Source organism: Bufo gargarizans, chromosome 2 (genome assembly GCF_014858855.1).
Source record: "Bufo gargarizans isolate SCDJY-AF-19 chromosome 2, ASM1485885v1, whole genome shotgun sequence".
Classification (NCBI taxonomy): domain Eukaryota; kingdom Metazoa; phylum Chordata; class Amphibia; order Anura; family Bufonidae; genus Bufo; species Bufo gargarizans.
Genome location: NC_058081.1, coordinates 678435114 through 678458941, shown reverse-complemented (window position 1 = coordinate 678458941; position 23828 = coordinate 678435114). Strand labels below are relative to the sequence as shown.

At 41.7% G+C, this 23828-nt stretch overlaps 1 protein-coding gene across 1 annotated transcript in view; it reads right to left on the bottom strand.

Moving 5' to 3' along the window:
• LOC122926289 overlaps window positions 1-21433 on the bottom strand; it is a 138015-nt gene extending 116582 nt beyond the window's left edge. Inside the window, exons 1-2 of the mRNA XM_044277662.1 lie at window positions 21273-21433; window positions 3422-5224 (exon numbers count right to left, since the gene is read on the bottom strand). Coding sequence (XP_044133597.1) covers window positions 3422-3800 — 379 coding nt within the window. The 5' untranslated portion in view covers window positions 3801-5224; window positions 21273-21433. The remainder of the gene's footprint in view (window positions 1-3421; window positions 5225-21272) is intronic.
• Between the last annotated feature and the right edge of the window lie 2395 nt (window positions 21434-23828).

Here is a 23828-nt window from a genome sequence, read left to right as displayed (position 1 = left end):
GGCATGTAATCTGTCTATCATGTTAAAATTTCTTTATACCAATAACAAGTGAGCTATAGCAAAAGTACCTTTTATTGAATCAGATAAAATCTCAATGATAAATTGTTCTTCGTATTAAACTGTTATTAATAATAACCATGCAGGGCTAATGTGTACTGCGGGATCAGCAGAAAAAAGATATGTCAAATAGACAACACATCACACTATGCAAATAATATATGTAGGTATGAAGGCAAATAGGTCAAGATGGGCTCTCCATCCTGGGTCAGATAACTTGATAAGCATGCAAAACAGTGTCTAAATCATGGATGGTGAAGTCCAGTCAGGTCTTCAATGTTATCATTTCAGATCGGGAGACAGATGCAGATGACTGGAAGAGAGGTTTAGCGTTTTCTTCAATCTTATCTGAGAAATAACATGTGGTATAAATGTCCCTGCACTGTCCCCTCTGTGGAGATCCTGGAGATTATCCCTATAGACCTCTAAAATGGCCTAAAATGTGTTGGAACTCAGATATGGAGCCATGGTATGTTTCTGCTGGTGTCTGAACCTTAATCAGTGGGCAAAAAGTTTGGAGAAAGAATAGCAATAAAGGTGCATGGTCAAAGTAGGACTGGAGCCTAATACATGCCTAAAAGCTCCCTAATATTAAGGAATAATCTAAATATCTACAGTATCTGTCTGTGCTTGGGCCCTTAACTTTCTACCACCTGGAGTGGTTTTGGAAAGCTGGTAGCAGTTTTAGGGTTTACATGCTGTGGTCCAGACATTGACCTTATACTCCCTAATAATGGACATTTAAAAAATCTGGATTAGACCTATTGAGATCTAAGAGAGGGATGGTGGTTTTCTTGCTTCTACCCTTTTAATCACAACGTCTTTTATGCATGTATTCATGTAATTCAATAAAGTATATCTTTTGTATTGGTACCTGTGAGCTTCAATTTTTCTAGGTCTTTGTTTTGTTGTAGGATCTGGTACTCATATATTTTTCAAGTTGTTGGCCCCCAAATTTGCCGCAATATGTATTGCACATACTCATTGTAGTCCAGGCATGCGGGCCAGCGTTGGTCTTGTATCTGTATTAACATATCTAAGAGTTCCTTCACATACAGTTTTGTGCTGGACATTTTTTTGGCAAAAAGATAAAACCTCAAAATAACACTTGACCACTGTTTTTGTAGCATTTTTGCCCATGCACTGTGTTTTAGCACCTAACATTTTTGGTTGGCTTTTTTTTGCACGCCTAACTTTCTTTTGTAGGAAAAAATATGTGCCATCTTGTCACTTCCTCTGTACAGCAGTATGGAAAGTAAAATGTTTATGGTTGAAATCATGTTATCGTATACATTTTTTAAATATTTTTTGGTTATTGTCACTATAAATTTAATGAAATCCTGCCCCCATAGTCATGTACAGAATTTTTTTTTAAAAAAATATCAGAAAATAAAAACAGATTACAATAAAAAAATATGCATCATTAACTGGTTTTAAAGAGCCTCTGTCAGCATGATCAACACTATTAGGCAATCTTTTCTACAGGGTGGGCCATTTATATGGATACACCTTAATAAAATGGGAATGGTTGGTGATATTAACTTCCTGTTTGTGGCACATTAGTATATGTGAGGGGGGACACTTTTCAAGATGGGTGGTCACCATGGCGGCCATTTTGAAGTCGGCCATTTTTAATTAAACTTTTGTCATGGGTCATGTGATTGGGAATTTTACAAGAAAAACAATGGTGTGCTTGGTTTTAATGTAACTTTATTCTTTCATGAGTTATTTACAAGTTTCTGACCACTTATAAAATGTGTTCAATGTGCTGTCCATTGTGTTGGATTGTCAATTCAACCCTCTTCTCCCACTCTTCACACACTAAGAGCAACACCGCAGGAGAAATGCTAGCACAGGCTACCAGTATCCGTAGTTTCAGGTGCTGCACATCTCGTATCTTCACAGCATAGACAATTGCCTTCAGATGACCCCAAAGATAAAAGTCTAAGGGGATCAGATCGGGAGACCTTGGGGGCCATTCAACTGGCCCACGACGACCAATCCACTTTCCAGGAAACTGTTCATCTAAGAATGCTCGGACCTGACACCCATAATGTGGTGGTGCACCATCTTGCTGGAAAAACTCAGGGAACGTGCCAGCTTCAGTGAATAAAGAGGGAAACACATCATCAGTGTGTGAAGAGTGGGAGAAGAGGGTTGCATTGACAATCCAACACAATGGGCAGCACATTGAACACATTTTATAAGTGGTCAGAAACTTGTAAATAACTCATGAAAGAATAAAGTTACGTTAAAACCAAGCACACCATTGTTTTTCTTGTGAAATTCCCAATAAGTTTGATGTGTCACATTACCTTCTTGGATTCAAAATGGCCGCTATGGTCACCACCCATCTTGAAAAGTTTCCCCCCTCACATATACTAATGTGCCACAAACAGAAAGTTAATATCACCAACCATTCCCATTTTTATTAAGGTGTATCCATATAAATGGCCCACCCTGTATATCGGGAGACATACCCTTTAGATATTATGTCAGGAGTGATAGCAGCTGAAAGTAAAAGACATCTTGTGACAGTCTCATAAAATCAAGTATTTATTAAAAGCACATCCTCTTGTGCCACACATCCCAGGATATACTGAGCCAAGAGGAAGGTAAGGAAGGACACATCTGTATGTTATTGTCCTGACCTGTTGCCTTAAGCCAGAGGTCTTTAACTTGCTGTTCTCCAGCATGTTCAAACATGGAAATGGAAATACTATGGGGGTCATTTACTAAAGGCTGACATTTCACATGCAATCACATACAATCTTTGTAAAAGCTTAGATGGAGGAAGATCCAACCATTTATTAACAGTCGCACTCCGTGGATCAGAAACTAGAAAAAAAAAAGACTCCAGGAGCTGGAGTACAATTCAGTTTAAATTTTCTGACATAAATCTATAGTAAATATATCAGGCTTCATAGCCCTGCCCCTTCTGATAAGTTCCACCCACTTAAAGGAGAAAGTGGTGGAAAACTCAAAAAGTGTTTGCTCAAAATACCTTTTGCCCTGAATTTTTAGACTTTTACCACAAAGACCCAGTGTACAGCTTTGGTAAATGACCCCTTACATGTTTTATTGCATTTAGATATTTTAAGGGGTAGATCATTCTATAATGCAAGCAAACCAAATCCTGAGGTCACAAGAGGTTAATGAAGATCAGCTTGAGTTGTGAAGGATGTGCAACTCTTGGAACATGATGATAACATCACACAGTGTAAAATGCAGTTCCAGTTGGATGTTAAACTTTTACGTAAATGTTAAAAAATGTTATAAACACACATTCAAGCTCTTGAAAGTTCTTCATGTCATTGTTTTCTGGCAATTAAATCTTTTAAAGAATGGACGTGTTCAGGAGGACCCCTCACAACATCAGTCACTTTGATCCTCCAAGGGTCATAAACACAGTCTTCTTCCTGGCCACTAGGCACCATGCCACATCCTGGAGGCACCCAAGCAGAGTCATATCCATGATCGTGCCAGGTGAGCCGCAGTGGGTGGTCTTGACGGTCAATTTTCTTAACCTTTCCCACCCTTACACTAAGTTTCAAAACCACTTTATCTACCTGACCTCCTGGATATTTTGAAGCCTTCCTCACATCTTTACTAATATAGACTCCTCTCCCCAACATCCCATTCAATGAGACTTGAAATCCATTGTTGATGATACTGTAGGCTGCATTTACCGATGTCCCATGATACATGGTATAAAACCTTCTTCCAGAATGTTTGTTTGCCATTACTGCAGAAGTAATTCAAGTTTGTGTGTACCTGAAGCCTGGAAGAAGAGTTATAATGTGTTAATGTGAAGCAAGATGGAAGGATTATCAAATCCAAAAATAGTATTGTTCTTATTATAAAGAAGACCATGCCAAAGACTTCTTGTGACAATATAATGATGTAGCCTCAATATTTAATTCTTGCAACTTGTAACAACTCATTACAGAGACCCTCAGGAGTATGATCCCATGATAGTAGGAACCACCAAAATTAGCATGTCTTAGCGGATGTGCAATCATTTTTTTTTTCTTTTGCAAACTAGACAGTCCCTTTCTTTAGAAAAAATAAAATAAAATAGTAATATAGGACCAACGGGAGGTCTATGTTTGGTGGGAGAACATCCTACAGTTGCACTAAGGCAGCTTCCCATACCTAAATTAAATTGGGTAAGGCCTAGTTCACACTTCACAGATTTTGTCAATGATTTTTATCAGTGATTGTGAGCCAAAACCAGAAGTGAGGGCTACACAGAAATAAGTTATAATGGAAAGATCTGCACCTGTTCTGTGTTTGAAATCACTAATCAAACCTAGGCTTAAAAGTTTATATTTTTTTCATTTTTATTGAGGAACAACTCATGAACCTATTATTACCCAAGCAAAGCAGGGGAATTAAAATTGACTTAAAGGGGTTGGGACAAGATTTAAACATAATATATACCCACTGGGAGTGTCTGTTTGGTGAGGGTCTAACGGATGGCTTGTTGAGCAGGTGCATTGTTGCTCAAAGCTTCTGTATAGCATTGCCAGCTATCCCTTACAGATGAATAAAGCAGCAGCATGCACACCTGACTACACTCATATGGGGAAAATAGGATGTTTTTTCTTGTGATTAGTTGGGGTTCCATCAGTTGAAACCCCACAATCAGGCACTTACCCCCTATCCTCATTGTGTTGCCGGATGCTGAATATTGGACCAGTTTCCCCAGGTAAGTATTGAGTGATGGGCTGAGACCACTGTTATAAGATATACTGTATAACGCAACAATTGTCATCATGGCTCTGGGCCCCTAGCTATACTATAAAACCATTCCTATAAAAAGTTCTGGTCATTTAAAAAAATCCATAAAAACATACAAAACTGTTCTGCTCTGCCTTGGTTCAGTTTAGCCTCAGGGGGTCTTGGCAATGCAATGGTTGTGTGAAAGAAGTATGATCAAGAGCATGTAATGTGATCACTCACCTGATTCTGATGTATAGCGAAATAGGCACAATACAATTTAATACCGGATACTAATGCTGTCTTTATCCAAGATCTCAGGTCTAGAAACAGGCAATGCATAAGAGTCAAGAAAAACGTATATAGACCAGTTCTGATATATCCTCACCTGATGTATAAGTACAGGACCAACCTGATCCCATCAGCATACATCACTGAATACCAGCTTATAAAAAGAAACAAAATCAAGTAAAATAAAGTAACATCTTCTAAATATGCGGTTTAGCACAATTATGAAATGAAATCTAAATTTAAAGAAACATCAAAAATATTTTTTGTCGGAAATTAAGAATGAATGATAGAAAAAGTTAAACCTAAAAGTAAAAATTCAAAAAATAAGGTTAAAACCTTGCTATAAAGGAGGTAAATTTTTGGTCCACATTAGGCCACATTAATAAGTTTCATTTATCTAACCAAAAAACATATGTCCCTGACCAAATTATACCAGAATATATCTGCAGATAAAATACAAATGTAACAATTTGTATCCTGACAATAGTTTACTAAACAGTGCAAGAAACTCCTACTTGAATTTTTCAATGGTCTTTGTGACGTGATATCACAGTCGAGTTAAGGACCCTTTGCACACCTTTGATCCGGGCGATTATCAGGAGGGAGATTTTAGAGGAACACTCGTTCCTGGTAATTGCCCTGTATAAAGATGCCAAAGGTCACCTGACAATTGAGCAAATGCTCATTCATTGGTTGAATGCATCTTTCATGTGGCACCTAAAATCATTGTTGGCAGCAGTAATGTGCTGGCCACAAGAAATGAGTCTGCATAGGGAAGGATGATCACAGTAGCATTTCTTCATCCCCATACAAGAGAGATGATTGTTGCATGTAAATCCATCTCTACTGCACCTCAGTAGGGCAGTGATCTATAACAAACATTTTCCTCCCGGTCACTGCCCTATGCACGGGGCAATGTAAACGGGCCCTTTAAAAAGACTCCAAGTAACTACTAAACCTACTAAATAAGAACAATCAAAAAACAATATTAATAATAATAATAATCTTTCTTTATATAGTGCCAATATATTCCACAGCGCTTTACAATAAGGGGGTTCAGGTACAAACAGAGCCAGAAATAACATAGTAAGGGTACTTTCACACTTGCATCAAAGTTTTCCGATATTGAGTTCCGTCCTAGTTTTATCCTAATGCATTCTGAATGGAAAGCAATCCGTTCAGGATGCATCAGGATGTCTTGAGTTCAGTCCTTTTATGGTATTTGGACGGCGAAAAAACTGCGGCATGCTGCATTTTTCTCTCCGGCCAAAAATCCTGAACACTTGCCGGAATGCCGGACCCAGCATTTTTTTTCCCATTGGAATGTATTAGTGCCGGATCCGGCATTAAAATTGCCGCATTGATGGATCTGGTCTTCCGGTCTGCGCATTCGCAGACCTTTAAAAAAATGTTGAAAATTAAATCCGGAAAAACGGGATGGTATTGCAATGCATCCGCATCCGCATCCAGATCCGTCTACAAATGGTTTCCGTTTGCATACAGATTGCCGGATCCAGCAACGCAAGTGTGAATATACCCTAACAAACAAGTCAATGATTACAACAACAAGAATGAGGACCCTCATCACAAGAGCCCACAATCTATGAGCAGATAGGGGTGACATAGAAGGTAATAAGGCTTTATTTGTACAGTGGTCTGGCCATCTCTAACACAATAGGGTAGTGGATATGAGGGCTACATAAGCCATCAACACCCAATATTTGTAGTGCTTCTGAGTAGGGATGAGCAGACCCGTGGATGTTCGGGTTCAAATTCAGGACCCGAACACGAACCCGAACCCAAACCCAAACCCCATTGACCCATTGAACCCAAACCTTGGTGCACTAAAATAGTCATAGTAAGGGCAAAAGGAAACAAAATGGGGGTCAGAGCAGGACAATTGCCCTGCAAACAAATGTGGATAGGGAAATGACTTAAAATAACATAGAATATAAAAAAATTAAAAAATAATAATCTTGAACTAGGAGGCAGAGGTCAAAGTGGAGTAGGAGGTTGAGGAGGCGGTAGACGTGGCAGTGTAGGTGGAAGTGGTGGTGGGGGAGTAGGAGATAGCTAAGACTGTTTTTGTTTCCCCCCCCCCCTTTACTTATTTATTTTTTTATAAATTCAGGAAGGCCCCAAAACATTGGGAAATGGAAAAGAGAATGCAAAGAGGAATATAACAATGGCTGGGTGCAGCCGGTATACTTGACTATTCAGCACAAGGTACGGACAAGTCCTGTGGGATCCATGCCTGGTTCATTTTAAAGAACGTGGGCTTGTCCATGTTGGCTGTGGACAGACTGCTGTCTGTGAAACACACGTTCGGACAATACACTGGCCGCAGGGCAGGCCAGCAACTCCAGCTGGTGGTGCTGGTTGTTGTGGCGTGCTGCCAAATGTTTTCCACATTTCGGCTATGCTAACCCTCCTCCTCTGCCTTCGCTTTGCGCTTCCTCTGAGCCCCCGCTGTCAGGTGGAAATGCCATCAGCAGCGCCTACTAGCATGCGCTTGTACCTGCGCATCTTCCGATCACGCTCCAGTGACATAATTAAGGATGGCACGTTGTCCTTGTAGCGTGGATACAGCAGGGTGGCCACCTAGTAATCAGCACTGGTTAGAATGTGGGCAACTCGGCGGTCGTTGCGCAGGCACTGCAGCATGTACTCGTTCATGTGTGCCAGGCGGCCCAGAGGCAACTACAAGCTATCCTCTGTGGGGGGTGTATCGCCTGTGTCCTCTGTATCCCCCCAGCCACGCTGCATTGATGCGCATGAGCTGCTTTGGGTGCTACCCTGCTGTGAACACGATTCCTCCTCCTCATCCTCCTAAACTGTGACCTGGCTGGAAAGTTGTGTACCTGGCCTCTGTTGGTGCAGGAACCCACCCGGCGAGTCACTTGTGAATAACTGGCCAGTTAACCGTGGAAATGATCCCTCTTCCTCCTGTGCCACATCCTCTTCCATCATCGCCCAAAGCATTTTTTCAAGGAGACATAGAAGTGGTATAATAACGCTGAGGACTGCTTCGTCGGCACTGGCCATGTTGGTGGAGTACTCGAAACAGTGCAACACGGCACACACGTCCTGCATGGAGGCCCACTCGTTAGTGGTGAAGTGGTGCTGTTCCACAGAGCAAGTCACCTGTGCATGCTGCAGCTGAAACTCCACTGTCAGCATGTGCAGGGTGGAGTTACACCTTGTGGGTACATCGCATATGAGGTGGTGAGCGGGAAGGCCGAAGTTATGCTGCAGGTCAGACAGTGTGAGAACGCCGAGAGCGTGCACAGACGGCCCACACTTTCTGCAGCAGCTCTGACATATCGGGGTGATTTTTCAGGAACTTCTGCATCACCAAATTCAGCACATGCACCAGGGAGGGGATGTGCATCAAACAGGCTAGGCCCAGAGCTGCACACCACCAGGATGGGCTTGAGGCTCACTGGCACCAACCACTCATCGGTCTATTGTTCCATGCCTGTCCACAGCATCTGCACGGTGTGGGTTGTTTCCCCCAAACAAATAAGTTTAAAAACTGCCTGCTGTCGTTGACCCCTGGCTGTGCTAAAGTTGGTGGTGCAGGTGTAAGGCTGACCAGATGATGAGGCGGTAGAGGAGGAAGCGGAGTAGGAGGCAACGAGAAACGTCCTGCAATCATCGGTGGCAGAAGGACATGCGCCAAACTGCTATCCGCCTCAGGCCCAGATGCCACTGCATTTACCCAGTGTGCCGTTAGGGAGATATAACGTCCCTGCCCTTGCTTACTGGTCCACATATTCGTGGTTATGTGGACTGTGCCACAGATGGAGTTGCGCAGTGCTCAACTGATTTTGTCCCCCACTTGGTTGTGCAGGGCAGGGATGGCTCCCCTGGAAAAGTAGTGGCGGCTTGGAACCACGTACTGTGGGACAGCCACCGCCATAAGGTTTTTAAAAGTCTCCGTCTCCACCAGATGGAATGACAGCATTTCAAAGGCCAGAAAATTTAAAATGCTGGCATTCAGGGCCAGGGATCGCTGGTGGATAGGGGGGTACTTCCTCTTTCACTCCAGTGTTTGGGGGATGGACAGCTGTACGCTCCCATGGGACAGTGTGGAGATGCTTGTTGATGGTGTTGCTGCCACATCCTCTGTTTGCCACTGTCACTCCAGAGGGGGAGGACGAGGCCGAGACTACAGCAGAAGAGGGAGCAGAAGGAGCCTGAGATCTTTCGTGGCTTTTGAGGTGTGTACTCCACTGCAACTCGTGCTTTGCATTTAGATGCCTGGTCATGCAGGTGGTGCTTAGGTTTAGAACATTTATGACTCGCTTCAGGCTCCGATTGCACAGCGTGTAAACCACTTGCTTCTTGTCGTCAGCACATTGTCTGAACAACTGTCACGCCAGGGAACTCCTTGGAGCTGGCTTTGGTGTGCTCAGTCCCTGGGTGGGGTGGGCAGTAGTAGGCGTACTGGCTAGGGGGACAGCCACTCTACTTTTGCACCCTGCTGCCTCTTTTGCTGTGTGGCTGGCGCTGTGTGACCACCACCTCTTCCTTCACAGTGCACACATCACTCGCATGACCTTGATTCCATGTGGGGTCTAGGACCTCATCATCCTCCACATCATCTTCCACCCACTCTTCACCCCTTCCCTCCTTGCCGGTCTGCACACTGCAGAAAGCTGCAGCAGTTGGCTTCGTAATTATCAGAGATGTGCTGCGGTGGTCGGCCCATGTCCACATTCTGAAACATAAGTGGTTGGGCATCAGTGCACTTAATCTCTTCCACTTCTGGGGCAGGGCTAGGTGGATGGCCTATGGAAACCCTGCCAGCAGAGTCATCATAAAGCATAAGAGATTGCTGCATGACTTGGGGCTCAGATTGCTTGATTGATTTGCAAGGGGGTGAGGTGAAAGACAGATGCCCATGTGCTTCAGGTGCCAACTCTGAAATTTCAGCAGGGGACACAGTGGGAGACAATGTAAAGGAACTGGAGACACTGTTAGCCACCCAATCTACTACCGCCTCTACTTGATCTGGCCTCACCATTCGTACACCGGTGTTTCGGCCTACAAAATAACATTGAACGTTCTGGTGCTTACATGCACCTGAGGAAGGTGTTTCATTTGGGCGTGTAGCTGGCACAGATCGACCACATCCTCTCCCTGCAACAGGAGCTCCACCAACACCAGCAGCACCACGACCAGGGCCACCTCCCTTATTTGATGCTCTCCTCATTCTTTGAGGTCACCTACCGAACTAACAGACAGAATAACTATATTAATTTCCCTGTCACTTATGCAGTGCAGGTGTACCTCACACACAAAAGGGGTATATGTCACCCACGAACTAACAGATGAATTAACTATATTAATTTCCCTGTCACGGATGCAGTGCAAGTGTACATCACACAAAAAAATATGTCACCCACTGAAATAACTATTATAACTATTATATTTTTGTGTTAGGGGTGCAAAGATGGTGCAATGCACCCACTGAATTTACAGCCAGATAAATTATTATATTTCTGTGTCAGGGGTGCAAAGCTTGAGTATAGCACCCAAGAATAAAATCACTATAGATCACCCACAGAATAAATAGCCATATGAAATTCCTAACACTCTCCCTAACACTCTCCCTTCAGCTGCCTACTTCCTGTCCCTGCACTTCTCAGAGCCGATCGGCAGTGCTACACATGATCCAGCTTGTATAGCGGCTGGGTCACATGATGCACAGGCCAATAACAGCCATGCCATTACTAGACATGGTTGTGATGGCTTCTAAGTGCCCACAGCTTAAAAGCTTGTTGATTGGCTGCCCTGCAGCCTTTCAACAAGCTTTATTAAATGCCTGAACACTGAACTCGAACCCAAACTTTTGGTGCAAAGTTCGGGTTCGGGTCTGGGTACCCAAACTCGCAAAGTTCGGGAAGGACCCGAACTTTTCACTTCAGGTTCGCTCAACATTACTTCTGAGTGCATGGGTTGTCTATTTTTGATGATGGATTAGGTTCAGAAGAATGATGCTGAAGGAATGGCAGGGCAGTGAATGTTGGAGACTTAGATCAAGAGATGTATTAGGCTAACCTAAAAAGATGTGTTTTTAGGGAGAACCTAAAACTGAGGATGTTACAGTGCCTTGCTAAAGTATTCACCCCCTTTACTTCTTTCGTATTTTGGTGCCTCACAACCTCGAATTAACATGGATTGTTTGAGGATTTGCATCATTTAATTTACAGAACATGCCCACAACTTTGAAGATAATTTTTTTATTGTGAAGCAAACAACAAATAGGACAAAATAACAGAAACAGGCAATGTCCATAACTATTCACCCCTCTATAGTCAATACTTTGCAGAGCCACCTTTTGCGGCAATCACAGCTCCAACTCGCTTTGTATAAGTCTCTATGAGCTTGCCACATCTTACCACTGGGATTTTTGCCCATTCCTCCTTGCAAAACTGCTCCAGCTCCTTCAAGTTGGATGGTTTGCGCTTGTGAACAGCAATCTTTAAGTCTGACCACAGATTTTCTATTGGATTGAGATCTGGGCTTTGACTCGGCCATTCCAACACATTTACATGTTTCCCCTTAAACCACTCAAGTGTTGCTTTAGCAGTGTGTTTGGGGTCATCGTCCTGCTGGAAGGTGAACCTCCGTCCTAGTCTCAAATCACGCACAGAGGGGTACAGGTTTTGCTCAAGAATATCCCTGTATTTAGCACCATCTATCTTTCTCTCAACTCCTACCAGTTTCCCAGTCCCGGCTGCTAAAAACATCCCCCCAGCATGATGCTGCCACCACCATGTTTCACTGTGGGGATGGTGTTCTTTGGGTAATGTGATCTGTTGGGTTTGCGCCAGACATAGCTTTTTCTTTGATGGCCAAAAAGCTAAATTTTAGTCTCATCAGACCAGAGCACCTTCCTCCATACATTTTGGGAGTCTCCCACATGTCTTTTCACAAACTCACAACGTGCCTTTTTGTTTTTAGCTGATAGTAATGGCTTTCGTCTGGCCACTCTGCCCAACTCTATAGAGCGCACGGCTTATTGTCATCCTATGTTCAGATACTCCAGTCTCTGCTGTGGAACTCTGCAGCTCCTCCAGGGTTACCTTAGGTCTCTGTGCTGCCTCTCTGATTTATGCCCTTCTTGCCCGGTCCGTGAGTTTTGATGGGCGGCCATCTCTTGGCAGGTTTGCTGTTGTGCCATGTTCTTTCCATTTGGTTATGATAGATTTGATGGTGCTCCTCGGGATCATCAAAGATTTGGATATTTTTTATGACCTAACCCTGACTTGTATTTCTCAACAACATTGCCGCTTACTTGTTTGAGAGTTCCTTGGTCTTCATGGCAGTGTTTGGTTAGTGACGCCTCTTGCTTAGGTGTTGCAGCCCCTGGGGCCTTTCAAAAAAGGTGTATATATGTAATGACAGATCATGTGACACTTAGATTGCACACAGGTGGACATCATTTCACTAGACTATTGTGTTCTGATCCATCACATAAAATTCAGATTAACAAAACATTGAACTTAAGGCTGTAATGTAACAAAATGCAAAAAAGGTCAAGGGGGTGAATACTTTTGCAAGGCAATGTATGAATTAACCTAGTTGCTTGGGGTAGGGCATTCCAGAGAACTGGTGCAGCTCAGGAGAGAACTTTTGTAGACAGGAGTGAGAGGTTCAGATTATGGTGGGTGTTAGTCCCAAATCATTGGCTGAACAGAGAGCATGGGTAGGATGTTAGTAAAAAGTGAGAAAGGAGATGTTAGGGGATGCAGCACTGTGGAGAGCTTTGTGGGTGAGAATGACCAGTTTAAATTGAGTCCTGTACATTATGGGTAACCAGTGCAATGATTGGCACAGGTTAGAAGCATCAGAGTAGCGGTTAGACAGATAAATGAGCCTGAATAGATTAGAGAGGGGAGAGGCTGGTGAAGGGGAGACCAGTTAGTACTGAGTTACAGTAATTGAGATGGGAATGGGTCAAAGCAATGATAGTCTTTGTTGTTACCACAGTAAGGAAAGGGTGGATTCTAGAGATGTTTTTGAGGTGCAGATAGTATGAGCAGGCAAGAGATTGAATATAGATTGTAAAGGAAAGATCAGTGCCAAATATAACACAGAGACAGTGGGCTGCCTAGGCGTGATGGTAGGGCCTTACACTGAGATGGAGATATCAGGTTTAGATAGGTTAGCAGATGGAGAAAAAAAACAGTAGTTCAGTTTTTGAAAGAATGCATTTCAGATATAGAGAGGACATGATGTTAGAGACAGCGGACAGGCCGTCACTGGTGTTCTGTAGTACAGCTGGGTTGATGTCATGTGAAGAAGTGTATAGCTGGGTCACGGTGTCATCGACATAGAAGAGGCACTAAAAACCAAATCTGTTCATAGTCTGTCCAATAGGGGCTGTGTAGAGAGAAAACAGGAGAGGATCTAGGACTGAACCCTGAGGAACCCCAACAGCAAGAGGGAGAGGAGGGGAAATAGAAGAAAACCAAGAGAGAATGGTGTCCTAAAGGCCAATAGATTGAAGTATGGTGAAGAGGAAATGGTGATCTATAGTGACAAATGCTGCTGAGAGATCAAGAAGAATTAGTAAAAAGTAGTTCCGTTGCATTTATCTGTCAGGAGGTCATTAGTCACTTTGGTGAGGGCAGTTTCTGTAGAATGTAGATTGTAATAGATCAAGGAGAGAGTTAGCAGAGAATAATGGATCATGCAAGAGTAGACTTGGAGTTTAGAGATAAAGGGGAGATTAGAGACAGTTTTTTTTTTGGGGGGGGGGGGGGTTATGACTGAATGTTTGAAAGAAGGGGAGAAAATACCAGAAGATTGGCAGATAGGCCATCAATATTATATATTGCAGTGCACAAAGCATTTCTGTTTGACAAAATGTTCAGGTGTGTAAAAGACCTGAAAAAAAACGGTTAATTTTACCGTTTAGCTATCGGGTTGGCACACAGAATTAGTTCCACTGGTAGGCCCTCGGTACCTCAGTCCATTACTGCCCCTAAACTACTCTGTCACACTGGATTAGAATGTCATCTTTCAGGCACCAATATAGCCAACATGCGACAGGGTTTCATCTGGCTGTGGACTGGTAGAGCACTGACTTGATATATATTAGTCTAGAGCAGTGTTTCTCAACTCCTTTCCTCACAATCCCCAGCTTGTCATGTTTTCAGGATTACTAATATCAATAATCTGGTTCCGCGCGACAATACCCCACACTCCCAACAATACCATAAGTAGAGGTAAAACGTGCATTCACAGCATCCATACAAATATATATATACAAGTACTATATATGTACTTGTTTGAACTTTGCTGTCACTTTACTGCGTGTACCAATCCTCTTATTATTGATATTAGTTTTTTGCAGCAGCAGTGGTACTGCTGCGGTACAGCAGCATCAGTGATAGGGCATAGAGGATAAAAGCGCCAGTGTAATATAGTTTTTAAGTACATTGTTTCAATTATCGCAATACACTACGGCAGCTATACCCTCGACAGTAAAGCCATTAATTCACAATTAAGAAATATGTCATAATTATGGTGGGACAGAAAGGAACGTATCCAAAAAGTACAAACGTTCTTTTGGTCATACAGTCCTGATCAAAAGTTTAAGACCACTTGAAAAATGGCAAAAAATCATATTTAGCTTGGCTGGATCTTAACAAGGTTCCAAGTAGAGCTTCAACATGCAACAAGAAATGGGAGTGAGACAAATAAAATTTGAGCATTCAATTTAATGAAAACATCGAATAAACTGAAACAGGCTGTTTTTCAGCTGATCAAAAGTTTAGGACCACACCTCTAAAAAAAAAAAACTAAACCCCCCCAAAACAGAAATCCAACTTACAAACATGAACTCAGTAATGAGTAGCTCCGCCGTTATTGTTGATCACTTCAAAAATTTGTTTCGGCGTGCTTGATGCAAGTGTTTCCATGAGGTGAGTGGGAACATTTCTCCAAGTGGTGAAGACGGCCGCACGAAGGCCATCTACTGTCTGGAACTGTTGTCCATTTTTGTAAACTTCCCTTGCCATCCATCCCCAAAGGTTCTCAATTTAATTTAGATCAGGGGAACACGCAGGATGGGCCATTCTCCTGGAAGAAGTCCCTTGTTCTGCGGACATTGTGTACTGTAGCGTTGTCCTGTTGAAAAACTCAGTCGTTACCACACAGACGAGGGCCCTCAGTCATGAGGAATGCTCTCTGCAACATCTGGACATAGCCAGTGACCGTTTGACGCCCCTGCACTTCCTGAAGCACCATTGTTCCACTGAAAGAAAAAGCACCCCAGACCATTATGGCGCCCCCTCCACTGTGGCGCGTAGAATACATCTCAAGTGGGATCTGCTTGTCATGCCAGTAACGTTGGAAACCATCAGGACCATCAAGGTTAAATTTTTTCTCATCAAAGAATAAAACTTTCTTCCACCTTTGAATGTTCCATGTTTGGTGCTCTCTTGCAAAGTGCAAACGAGCAGTTCTGTGGCATTCAGGTAGACGAGGTCTTTGAAGACTTTTTTTGTTTTTGAAGCCCTTCAGGGTCTGATGGTTATGGGGCTGCAGTCAGCACCAGTAAGGGCCTTAATTTGGGTTGAGGATCGTCTAGTGTCTTGACGGACAGCCAATTGGATCCTCCGGCTCAGTGCTGGTGACATTTTTTTGGGTCTTCCACTTGAGTTTTTTGTTCTATAACCCTCAGGATCATTTAAGAAATTCCAAATGACTGTCTTACTGCGTCTCACCTCAGCAGCGATGGCGCGATGTGAGAGACCCTGCTTATGCAGTTCAACATCCCGAACACGTTCAAAAAGGGAGAGTTTTTTTGCCTTTGGCATCACAACGTGTGACTACCTGACAGAAAATGACAGTGAATGCACAGCTTTGCACAGATTTGGCCTTTTAAAGGCATGTGGTCCTAAACTTTTGATCAGCTGAAAAACAGCCTGTTTCAGTTTAATCGTTATTTTTAATTAATTGAATGCTCAAAAAATGATTTTGTCTCACTTTCATTTCTTCTTGTTGCATGTTGAATCTCTATTAGGAACTTTGTTAAAATCCAACAATGTAAAATATGATTTTTTGCCATTTTTCAAGTGGTCTTAAATTTTTGATCAGGACTGTATAAGAGACAATCTGGATCCCTAAATAAAGATGATAGTGTACAGCTTATACAGATTAAACACACGTTGAAAGATTTAGAGCAGTTACTCATTGTAGAAATGAAAGATCTATGGGAAATCACCTCATTGGAGAAATATCTGGAATGGGATATAATACCCAAAGGATTAAAAGTGGAAAAATAGTGTAACCAATGAATGGGAATGTATGTTTCATGAATTTTCAAGGAATGCAACTAAATTTATTATATAATAAAAGAAGAGAAAGATTAATGAGAACAAATAGAGAGATCATGGTAACATTTGAGAAATTAAGACTATGGGAAGACCATATGAGTATAAAACAGATAGTAGAAAATATAAAAAAGAGGTTACACCAAAAGGAAGAGGAAATAAGGGAGAAGAAAATTAGGAAATTTAATTGTGATGCCCTCCCCTAAAATCCAGTAGAGCATCAAGAGTCCATAATCCCCAATTCATTTAAAAAAGTAGATGAATTTTCACAAAGTTGGAATAATGATATGTAAGAAATCTCATCCATTATTACTATACATAATGAAGAAGAAGAAGATAACTACCTAAACTATAGAACCCCACTATCCCCAGAAATTCTAACAAAAAGAAAAGATGAATTTAATGTACAAAACAGTAATCGATTTGATGTGTTAACTGATTGTAGTGAGGAGAGTATTGAGGATGTAGTCCAGCAACAACATCAGAGATCGCAAAATGATACACCAAAAATGTTAATGATGATAAGGAAAAAGAAAAATGTTGTACAAGAAAGAGCATCGAATATAATGATGAAAGGAGAAAAGAATAATAGAAAGAAAGAGATAGATAAAAAGGAAGAGAAAGAGATGGAGGGTGAAGAGGTTAATGAACAAAGAGACAAGGAGAATAAGAAGAAGGTAGTGGTAAGAAAAAGAGTAAAACAGCATTTTTTTTCAGGCCAGAAGGAAAGGAAATACAAAAAGGGAAGTAGGGGAGGGAAACTCAACAAAAAGAAGTTATCATCAAATGAACCAATGAAACAATTGGGACAAAAGGTTTATAATTTGAGTAAATATACACTCAAGGAAGGGGAAGAAAAAATACTAGAGAAAGGCTTGAATTTTGCGCCAACAATTTTTTTTTATAAATTTGAGGCGTTCATATGTATACGAAAATGCAGGAGGAGATTAGCATTAATATGCTAAATATTTTCTTCATATATTAGAAGAAAAAAAAAATTACAAAAAATAAATAAATAAAGAGGTGATAATGATATTAAGAAGGAGGAGTTTAATAATAACTATAATCATACTGACTTGAACGTTAAATAGGTTGTCCGGTCCCGAAATCAAAATTATTTTTATGTGCTCCTAACACCCCGCCCACATTGCTCCCATAATAGTGACATCCACAGTGTCCCCATAACAGTGACATCCACAGTGCCCCCATAACAGTGACGTCCATAGTGCCCCCATAACAGTGACATCCACATTGCTCCCATAACAGTGACATCCACAGTGTCCCCATAACAGTGACATCCAGTTAAGTCCACAGTGCCCCCATAACAGTGACATCCACAGTGCCCCCATAACAATGACATCCACATTGCTACCATAACAGTGACATCCACAGTGCATCCATAACAGTGACATCCACAGTGCATCCATAACAGTGATGTCCACAGTGACCTCATAACAGTGATGTCCACAGTGCCCCAATAACAGTGACATCCACATTGCTACCATAATAGTGACATCCACAGTGCATCCATAACAGTGACATCCACAACAGTGATGTCCACAGTGACCTCATAACAGTGATGTCCACAGTGCCCCCATATTAGTGACGTCCACATTGCCCCCATAACAGTGACGTCCACAGTGCATCCATAACAGTGATATCCACTATGTCCCTAGTGCCATCCAATGCCCCCTATTTGTCAGCCAGTGCCCCTAGTACCAATCATTACCCCCACTATGCCATGCAGTTCCACCTTTTTTGCCATCAATTGCCTCCCTTGTGCCGTCCAGTTCCCCCATTGTGCCATCCATTACCCCCCTTGTGCCATCCATTGCCCACATGTTTCATCCACTGGGCCCCAGTGAAATCCAGTTCCCCATGTGACATCCTAATTGCCCCAGACTGCCATCCACAATTCCACAGTGGCAGCCCTACCCCCCAAGTGCCAGTCAGTGCCCCCAGTGAGATCCACAGCATAGGGATCAGCCTCTGTGGCTGATCGCTATGCTGTCACTCCTGCTCAGCGCTTACATTGCGCTGTGCAGGAGTCCGTACAGGCTTCACATAGAAGCCTGTGCAATACAGAGAGCGGCCGGCGGTCCTGCACATGCGCACTAGTATTCAGCCTAGTTCGCTGTGAAGACTGCCGGACGCCGCTGTCTCCAGCAGGAGGCGGTGACGTCACTAGTGACGATCCGTCTCATGCTGGAGAAAGGAAACGAAGACAGGAAGATAATAAGACGGACCTCAGCCAGAAGCCAAGAAAATCCATCTGGAGGGACCACGTGACCGAGAGCAGATCTAAGGAACGACTGCACTGTGGAAGGTAAGTATGTGATCGTTAATCTTTCCTCCACAAGTTAGATTTTTAAAGGAAAAAAAAGGTTAAGCCCGGAGAACCCCTTTAAGTCTAGATATCACCCGATACAGGAGTACTCTCAGTCTTTTAACACATTTATGAACCTAATAGTAAAATATATACGGAAAGTAAAAGGTCCCCAAAAATCCAAAAGATCACAATATATCAAAAGTGGAGAGGGAAGCTGTGACGGCGATTCAAGAGATTAATAACATCATTATACAGAAACATATAAAAAATAAGTAAATGGATTAATACAAAGGGGCAAAAAACAAGGTATATTAAATAAAAAAGGAGACGGAATTTGTAGAAGTCAGACTCCCGAGGATTGAGGCCTTCCACCATAATGCTAAAATCCATTAAAGCACAATGGAACCGCCTGGTGGACTTATTGTATCAGCACTGAATGTTTAACCAACAATTTCTCGAGGTATGTGGATTTCCACTTACAGCTTTGTGCCCAGATGTTACTGACCTATTTGAAAGACACTAAGCACATTTTACAGATATTAAATGAAATAGAATGGAGATCACATTATATTATCGGTACACTTGATGTAAAATCACTTTATACTATAATAGACAATGAGAAAGGATATGAAGCTGCAAAATTCTTTTTAGAAAAACAGGGAGAACTACCTAGAGAGCAAATCAATTTCATAGGGGAGCGCATAATGTCTATTTTAAAGAATTTTATTTTATTTTTGAGGATACTTTTTACCTTCAGCAGTGGGGTACTGCGATGGGAACGAGATTCTCACCAGGGTTTGCAATTTTATATGTGGGGCGGTGGGAACATGAAGTGATCCACCCCAATGGCGAGCTCAGCGCAAATCTCGTCCTCTGGAAATGTTTTAAAGACGATGTGGTTTTTATTTGGGGGGAGGGAAAGCAGAATTTACAAAAACGTTTAGTAAAAGGGAGATTCATTTTTTAGACTTAACTATTCATATATAGAAGGATAAAATATGTACAAGGACATATAATAAACCCACAGATGTGAATAGTTTTATTTCACAAGATAGTTGTCATCTCCCCCAGTGGCTGGAAAAATATACCTAAGAGCCAATTTATGCGAATAAAAAGAAACTGTACAAAAAGAGAGGATTATGAGAAAGAAGCAGAGGAACTACAACATAAATTTAAATCAAAAGGTTACAGTAGGAATAGGTTAATAGAACAAAAAACAATAATAGCTGAATTAGAAAGACAGGAATTAATTAAGAACAAGAGATGTGAGAATGAAAATGAAGAGAAGAATGATGGGGAACAATTTGAAATACCGCCTATTATTACACAATATAACTGTCAGACTAAAAAAACATTGGGACATTTTGAAAGAGGATAAAATAGTAGGTGATTATATCCCCAGGTTCCCCAAATGTATATATAGGAAGGCTAGAAATGTGGGGAATATGGTGGCACCAACAAATAAATGCATAAATATACAGGTGAATAATCCAAAAATAAAGCAACCATTAAAAGGTTTTTTTCCATGTGGAACATGTGGGGTATGCAAAAGGTTAAAAACAAATCTGGAACAAATACACAAGTAAAAAATACAGATGGCTCATTTGTGCATGATAGAGACTATATCACATGTAATAGTCGAGGTGTTATTTACTCATTACCTTGTCCACGTAATAAGATATATATAGGATGTACAAAAAGGACATTAAATAAGAGAGTGGGGGGGGGACGTATTTATAATATTCATAGAAAATACGATGGCCATCCCTTATCCCGACATTATAAGGAGACACGTGGAGGTTTAAGTGAGGGAACTCAATTTAGTGGAATAGAAATAGTTAAAGGGAGCTAAAAGAGGAGGAGACTTTATAAAAAAAAAAATGTCTAAAGTGGAGACACGTTAGATTTTTAATATGAATACATTAGCACCATTAGGGTTAAACTCATGGAGATGGAATTATTTGCATTTGAATGAAGGAGAAAAGCATGACAGAGAACGAAGGGTTAAAAATTGGAGGGGAGGAGAACCCTATATAAGGAATACTAGAAGAAACTGTCTACATCCCTGGCGAAGGATAACGATTATCCGAAAAGCGTTGGAGCTTTTTGACACTCCCAGATACCAGTAAGTTCAGTGACGTCACGTAGCTCTCGGATTAGAGCGCGAACCTGCGAGTCTAACTTCGAGCAGTGCCACCGGCCGGGAAAAGCTCATTTTCAACAAAACATATAGTGCTCCCTATCCCACTCTAATATACAAGTACCGGCATACAAAAGAGGATCGGTACGCGCAGTTCAAACAGGTACGCATATATATATATTTGGATTGATGCAGCGAATGCACGTTTTACCTCTGCTTATGGTATTATAGGGAGTGTGGGGCATTGTTGTGCGGAACCACAACAATGCCCGCAGCGTCAGCGATAGAGCATAGAGGATAAAGGCGCCAGTGTAGTACAATGTTTTCCGGATTTCCTTAGTATTCCGCAGGTAATTATTGTCAATGCATCTGGACTTACCCCAGGTAATCATTCTGTGGGATATTCTCAAATCATGACGGCAGGTGGACCCTGAGGGCTGGTGTAGAAAAGCTGCAGGTTGAGCTTCACACAGCAAATATGAGCAGTACCTGAGGGATAATAAAAAGCTATGGTACGTATGAGGCGTGTGTGCTGTGTGAGGGAGGGATGTAGGCTTCAATTTGTCAGAAATAACAGGAAAAGCAGAAGTGTAATTTCCTTCCTCGTGCCAAGCTGTAATCTGTTTTTTAGAAACCCATGACAAAGACCCTGGAGGGAACTTCTCACAGCTGGAGAGGGAACCTGAAAAATAAAAGAGGAACATGCCTCTCCACATCTAGGTATTTCCAAGAACCCTGCCCAGGGATGAGATTCATGTAGTTACATGAAAAATCTATGTTTTTGCTCATGTGAACACATAAGAAAGAACTGATAAAGGAGGGCCAAAGATTGAAGTGCCATCATGGGTATGTTAAAACTGGATTACCAGTAAGAAAAATCAATCTTTTACCCCTCCCCATGACAGCACCTCTGGAGATCATGAGCAAAAGGTAGTATGTACAGTGTCCCAATATAGTTTTGGTGAAAACTACTGATCGCCTCACAAAAAAACAATCCCTCACACAGCTTTCTCAAGTAGTAAAATAAAAAAAGTCATGGATGTCAGAATATGAAAACAAAGCAATATTCCTTTCTAGAAAAGAGCTTTTCATTTTTTTAACCCCTTAAGGACCGGGCTCATTTTCACCTGAAGGACCAGGCCATTTTTTGCAAATCTCACCAGTGTCACTTTATGTGGGGATAACTTTAAAATGCTTTGACTTATCCAGGCCATTTTGAGATAGTTTTTTCATCACATATTGTACTTCGTGACACTGGTAAAATGAAGTAAAAAAATAAATAAAATTTATTTATAAAAAAAATACCAAATTTACCAAAAATGAAGTAAAAAATTGCAAATTTCCAAGTTTTAATTTCTCTACTTCTATAATACATAGTAATGCCTACAAAAATAGTTATTACTTTACATTCCCCATATGTCTACTTTGGATCATTTTGGGAATGCCATTTTATTTTGTGGGGATGTTACAAGGCTTAGAAGTTTAGAAGCAAATCTTGAAATTTTTAAGAAATTTTCAAAAACCCACTTTATAAGGACCAGTTCAGGTCTGAAGTCACTTTGTGAGGCTTACATAATAGTAGAAACCACCCAAAAATGACCCCATTCTAGAAACTACACCCCTCAAGGTATTCAAAACTGATTTTACAAACATCGCTAACCCTTTAGGTGTTTCACAAGAGTTAGGCCTCTTTCACACAGGCGTCTTATTTTTGGCCCGGATAAGAGGCGGGTGCGTTGCGGGAAAATGCGCGATTTTTCCGCGCGAGTGCAAAACATTGTCATGCGTTTTGCACTCGCGTGAGAAAAATCGCGCATGTTTGGTACCCGAACTTCTTCACAGAAGTTCCGGTTTGGGATCAGTGTTCTGTAGATTGTATTATTTTCCCTTATAACATGGTTATAAGGGAAAATAATAGCATTCTGAATACAGAATGCATAGTATAATAGTGCTGGAGGGGGTAAAAAACAATTCATAAATAATAATTTAACTCACCTTAGTCCACTTGATTGCGAAGCCCGGCATCTCCTTGTGTCTCCTTTGTTGAATAGGACCTGTGGTGAGCATTAAATACAGGTAAAGGACCTTTGATGACGTCACTCCGGTCATCACATGGTCTTTTACCATGGTGAATCACCATGGTAAAAGATCATGTGACGTACCATGTGATGACCGGAGTGACGTCATCAAAGGTCCTTTACCTGTATTTAATGCTCACCACAGGTCCTATTCAACAAAGGAGACACAAGGAGATGCCGGCTTTGCGATCAAGTGGACTAAGGTGAGTTAAATAATTTTTATTTATTTTTTTTACCCCTCCAGCGCTGTTTTACTATGCATTCTGTAATCAGAATGCTATTATTTTCCCTTATAACCATGTTATAAGGGAAAATAATAATGATCGGGTCTCCATCCCGATTGTCTCCTAGCAACCGTGCGTGAAAATCGCACCGCATCCGCACTTGCTTGCGGATGCTATGCGACTTTCACGCTTCCCATTCACTTCTATGGGGCCTGCGTCGCGTGAAAATCGGACAATATAGAGCATGCTGCGATTTTCACTCAACGCATAAGTGATGCGTGAAAATCACCGCTCATGTGAACAGCCCCACAGAAATGAATGGGTCCGGATTCAGTGCGGGTGCAATGCGTTCAACTAACGCATCGCATCTGCACGGAATACTCGCCCGTGTGAAAGGGGCCTTATTGGCATTGGCAAATTTCAGAATTTCAATTTTTGGGCAAATTTTCCATTTTACAATTTTTTTCCAGTTACAAAGCTCCATACACTGTCTAATGGCTATTCTCGCGTACTGCAGCTCAGCTCCCATTTCCATGAATTAAATTGTGGCTACAGCCATATTCTATGCCACATTTCTGCCAAAAATTATAAATGTGCTGGGTCAAGTAGGTCCTGCCAAGCCTAGCCTACTTT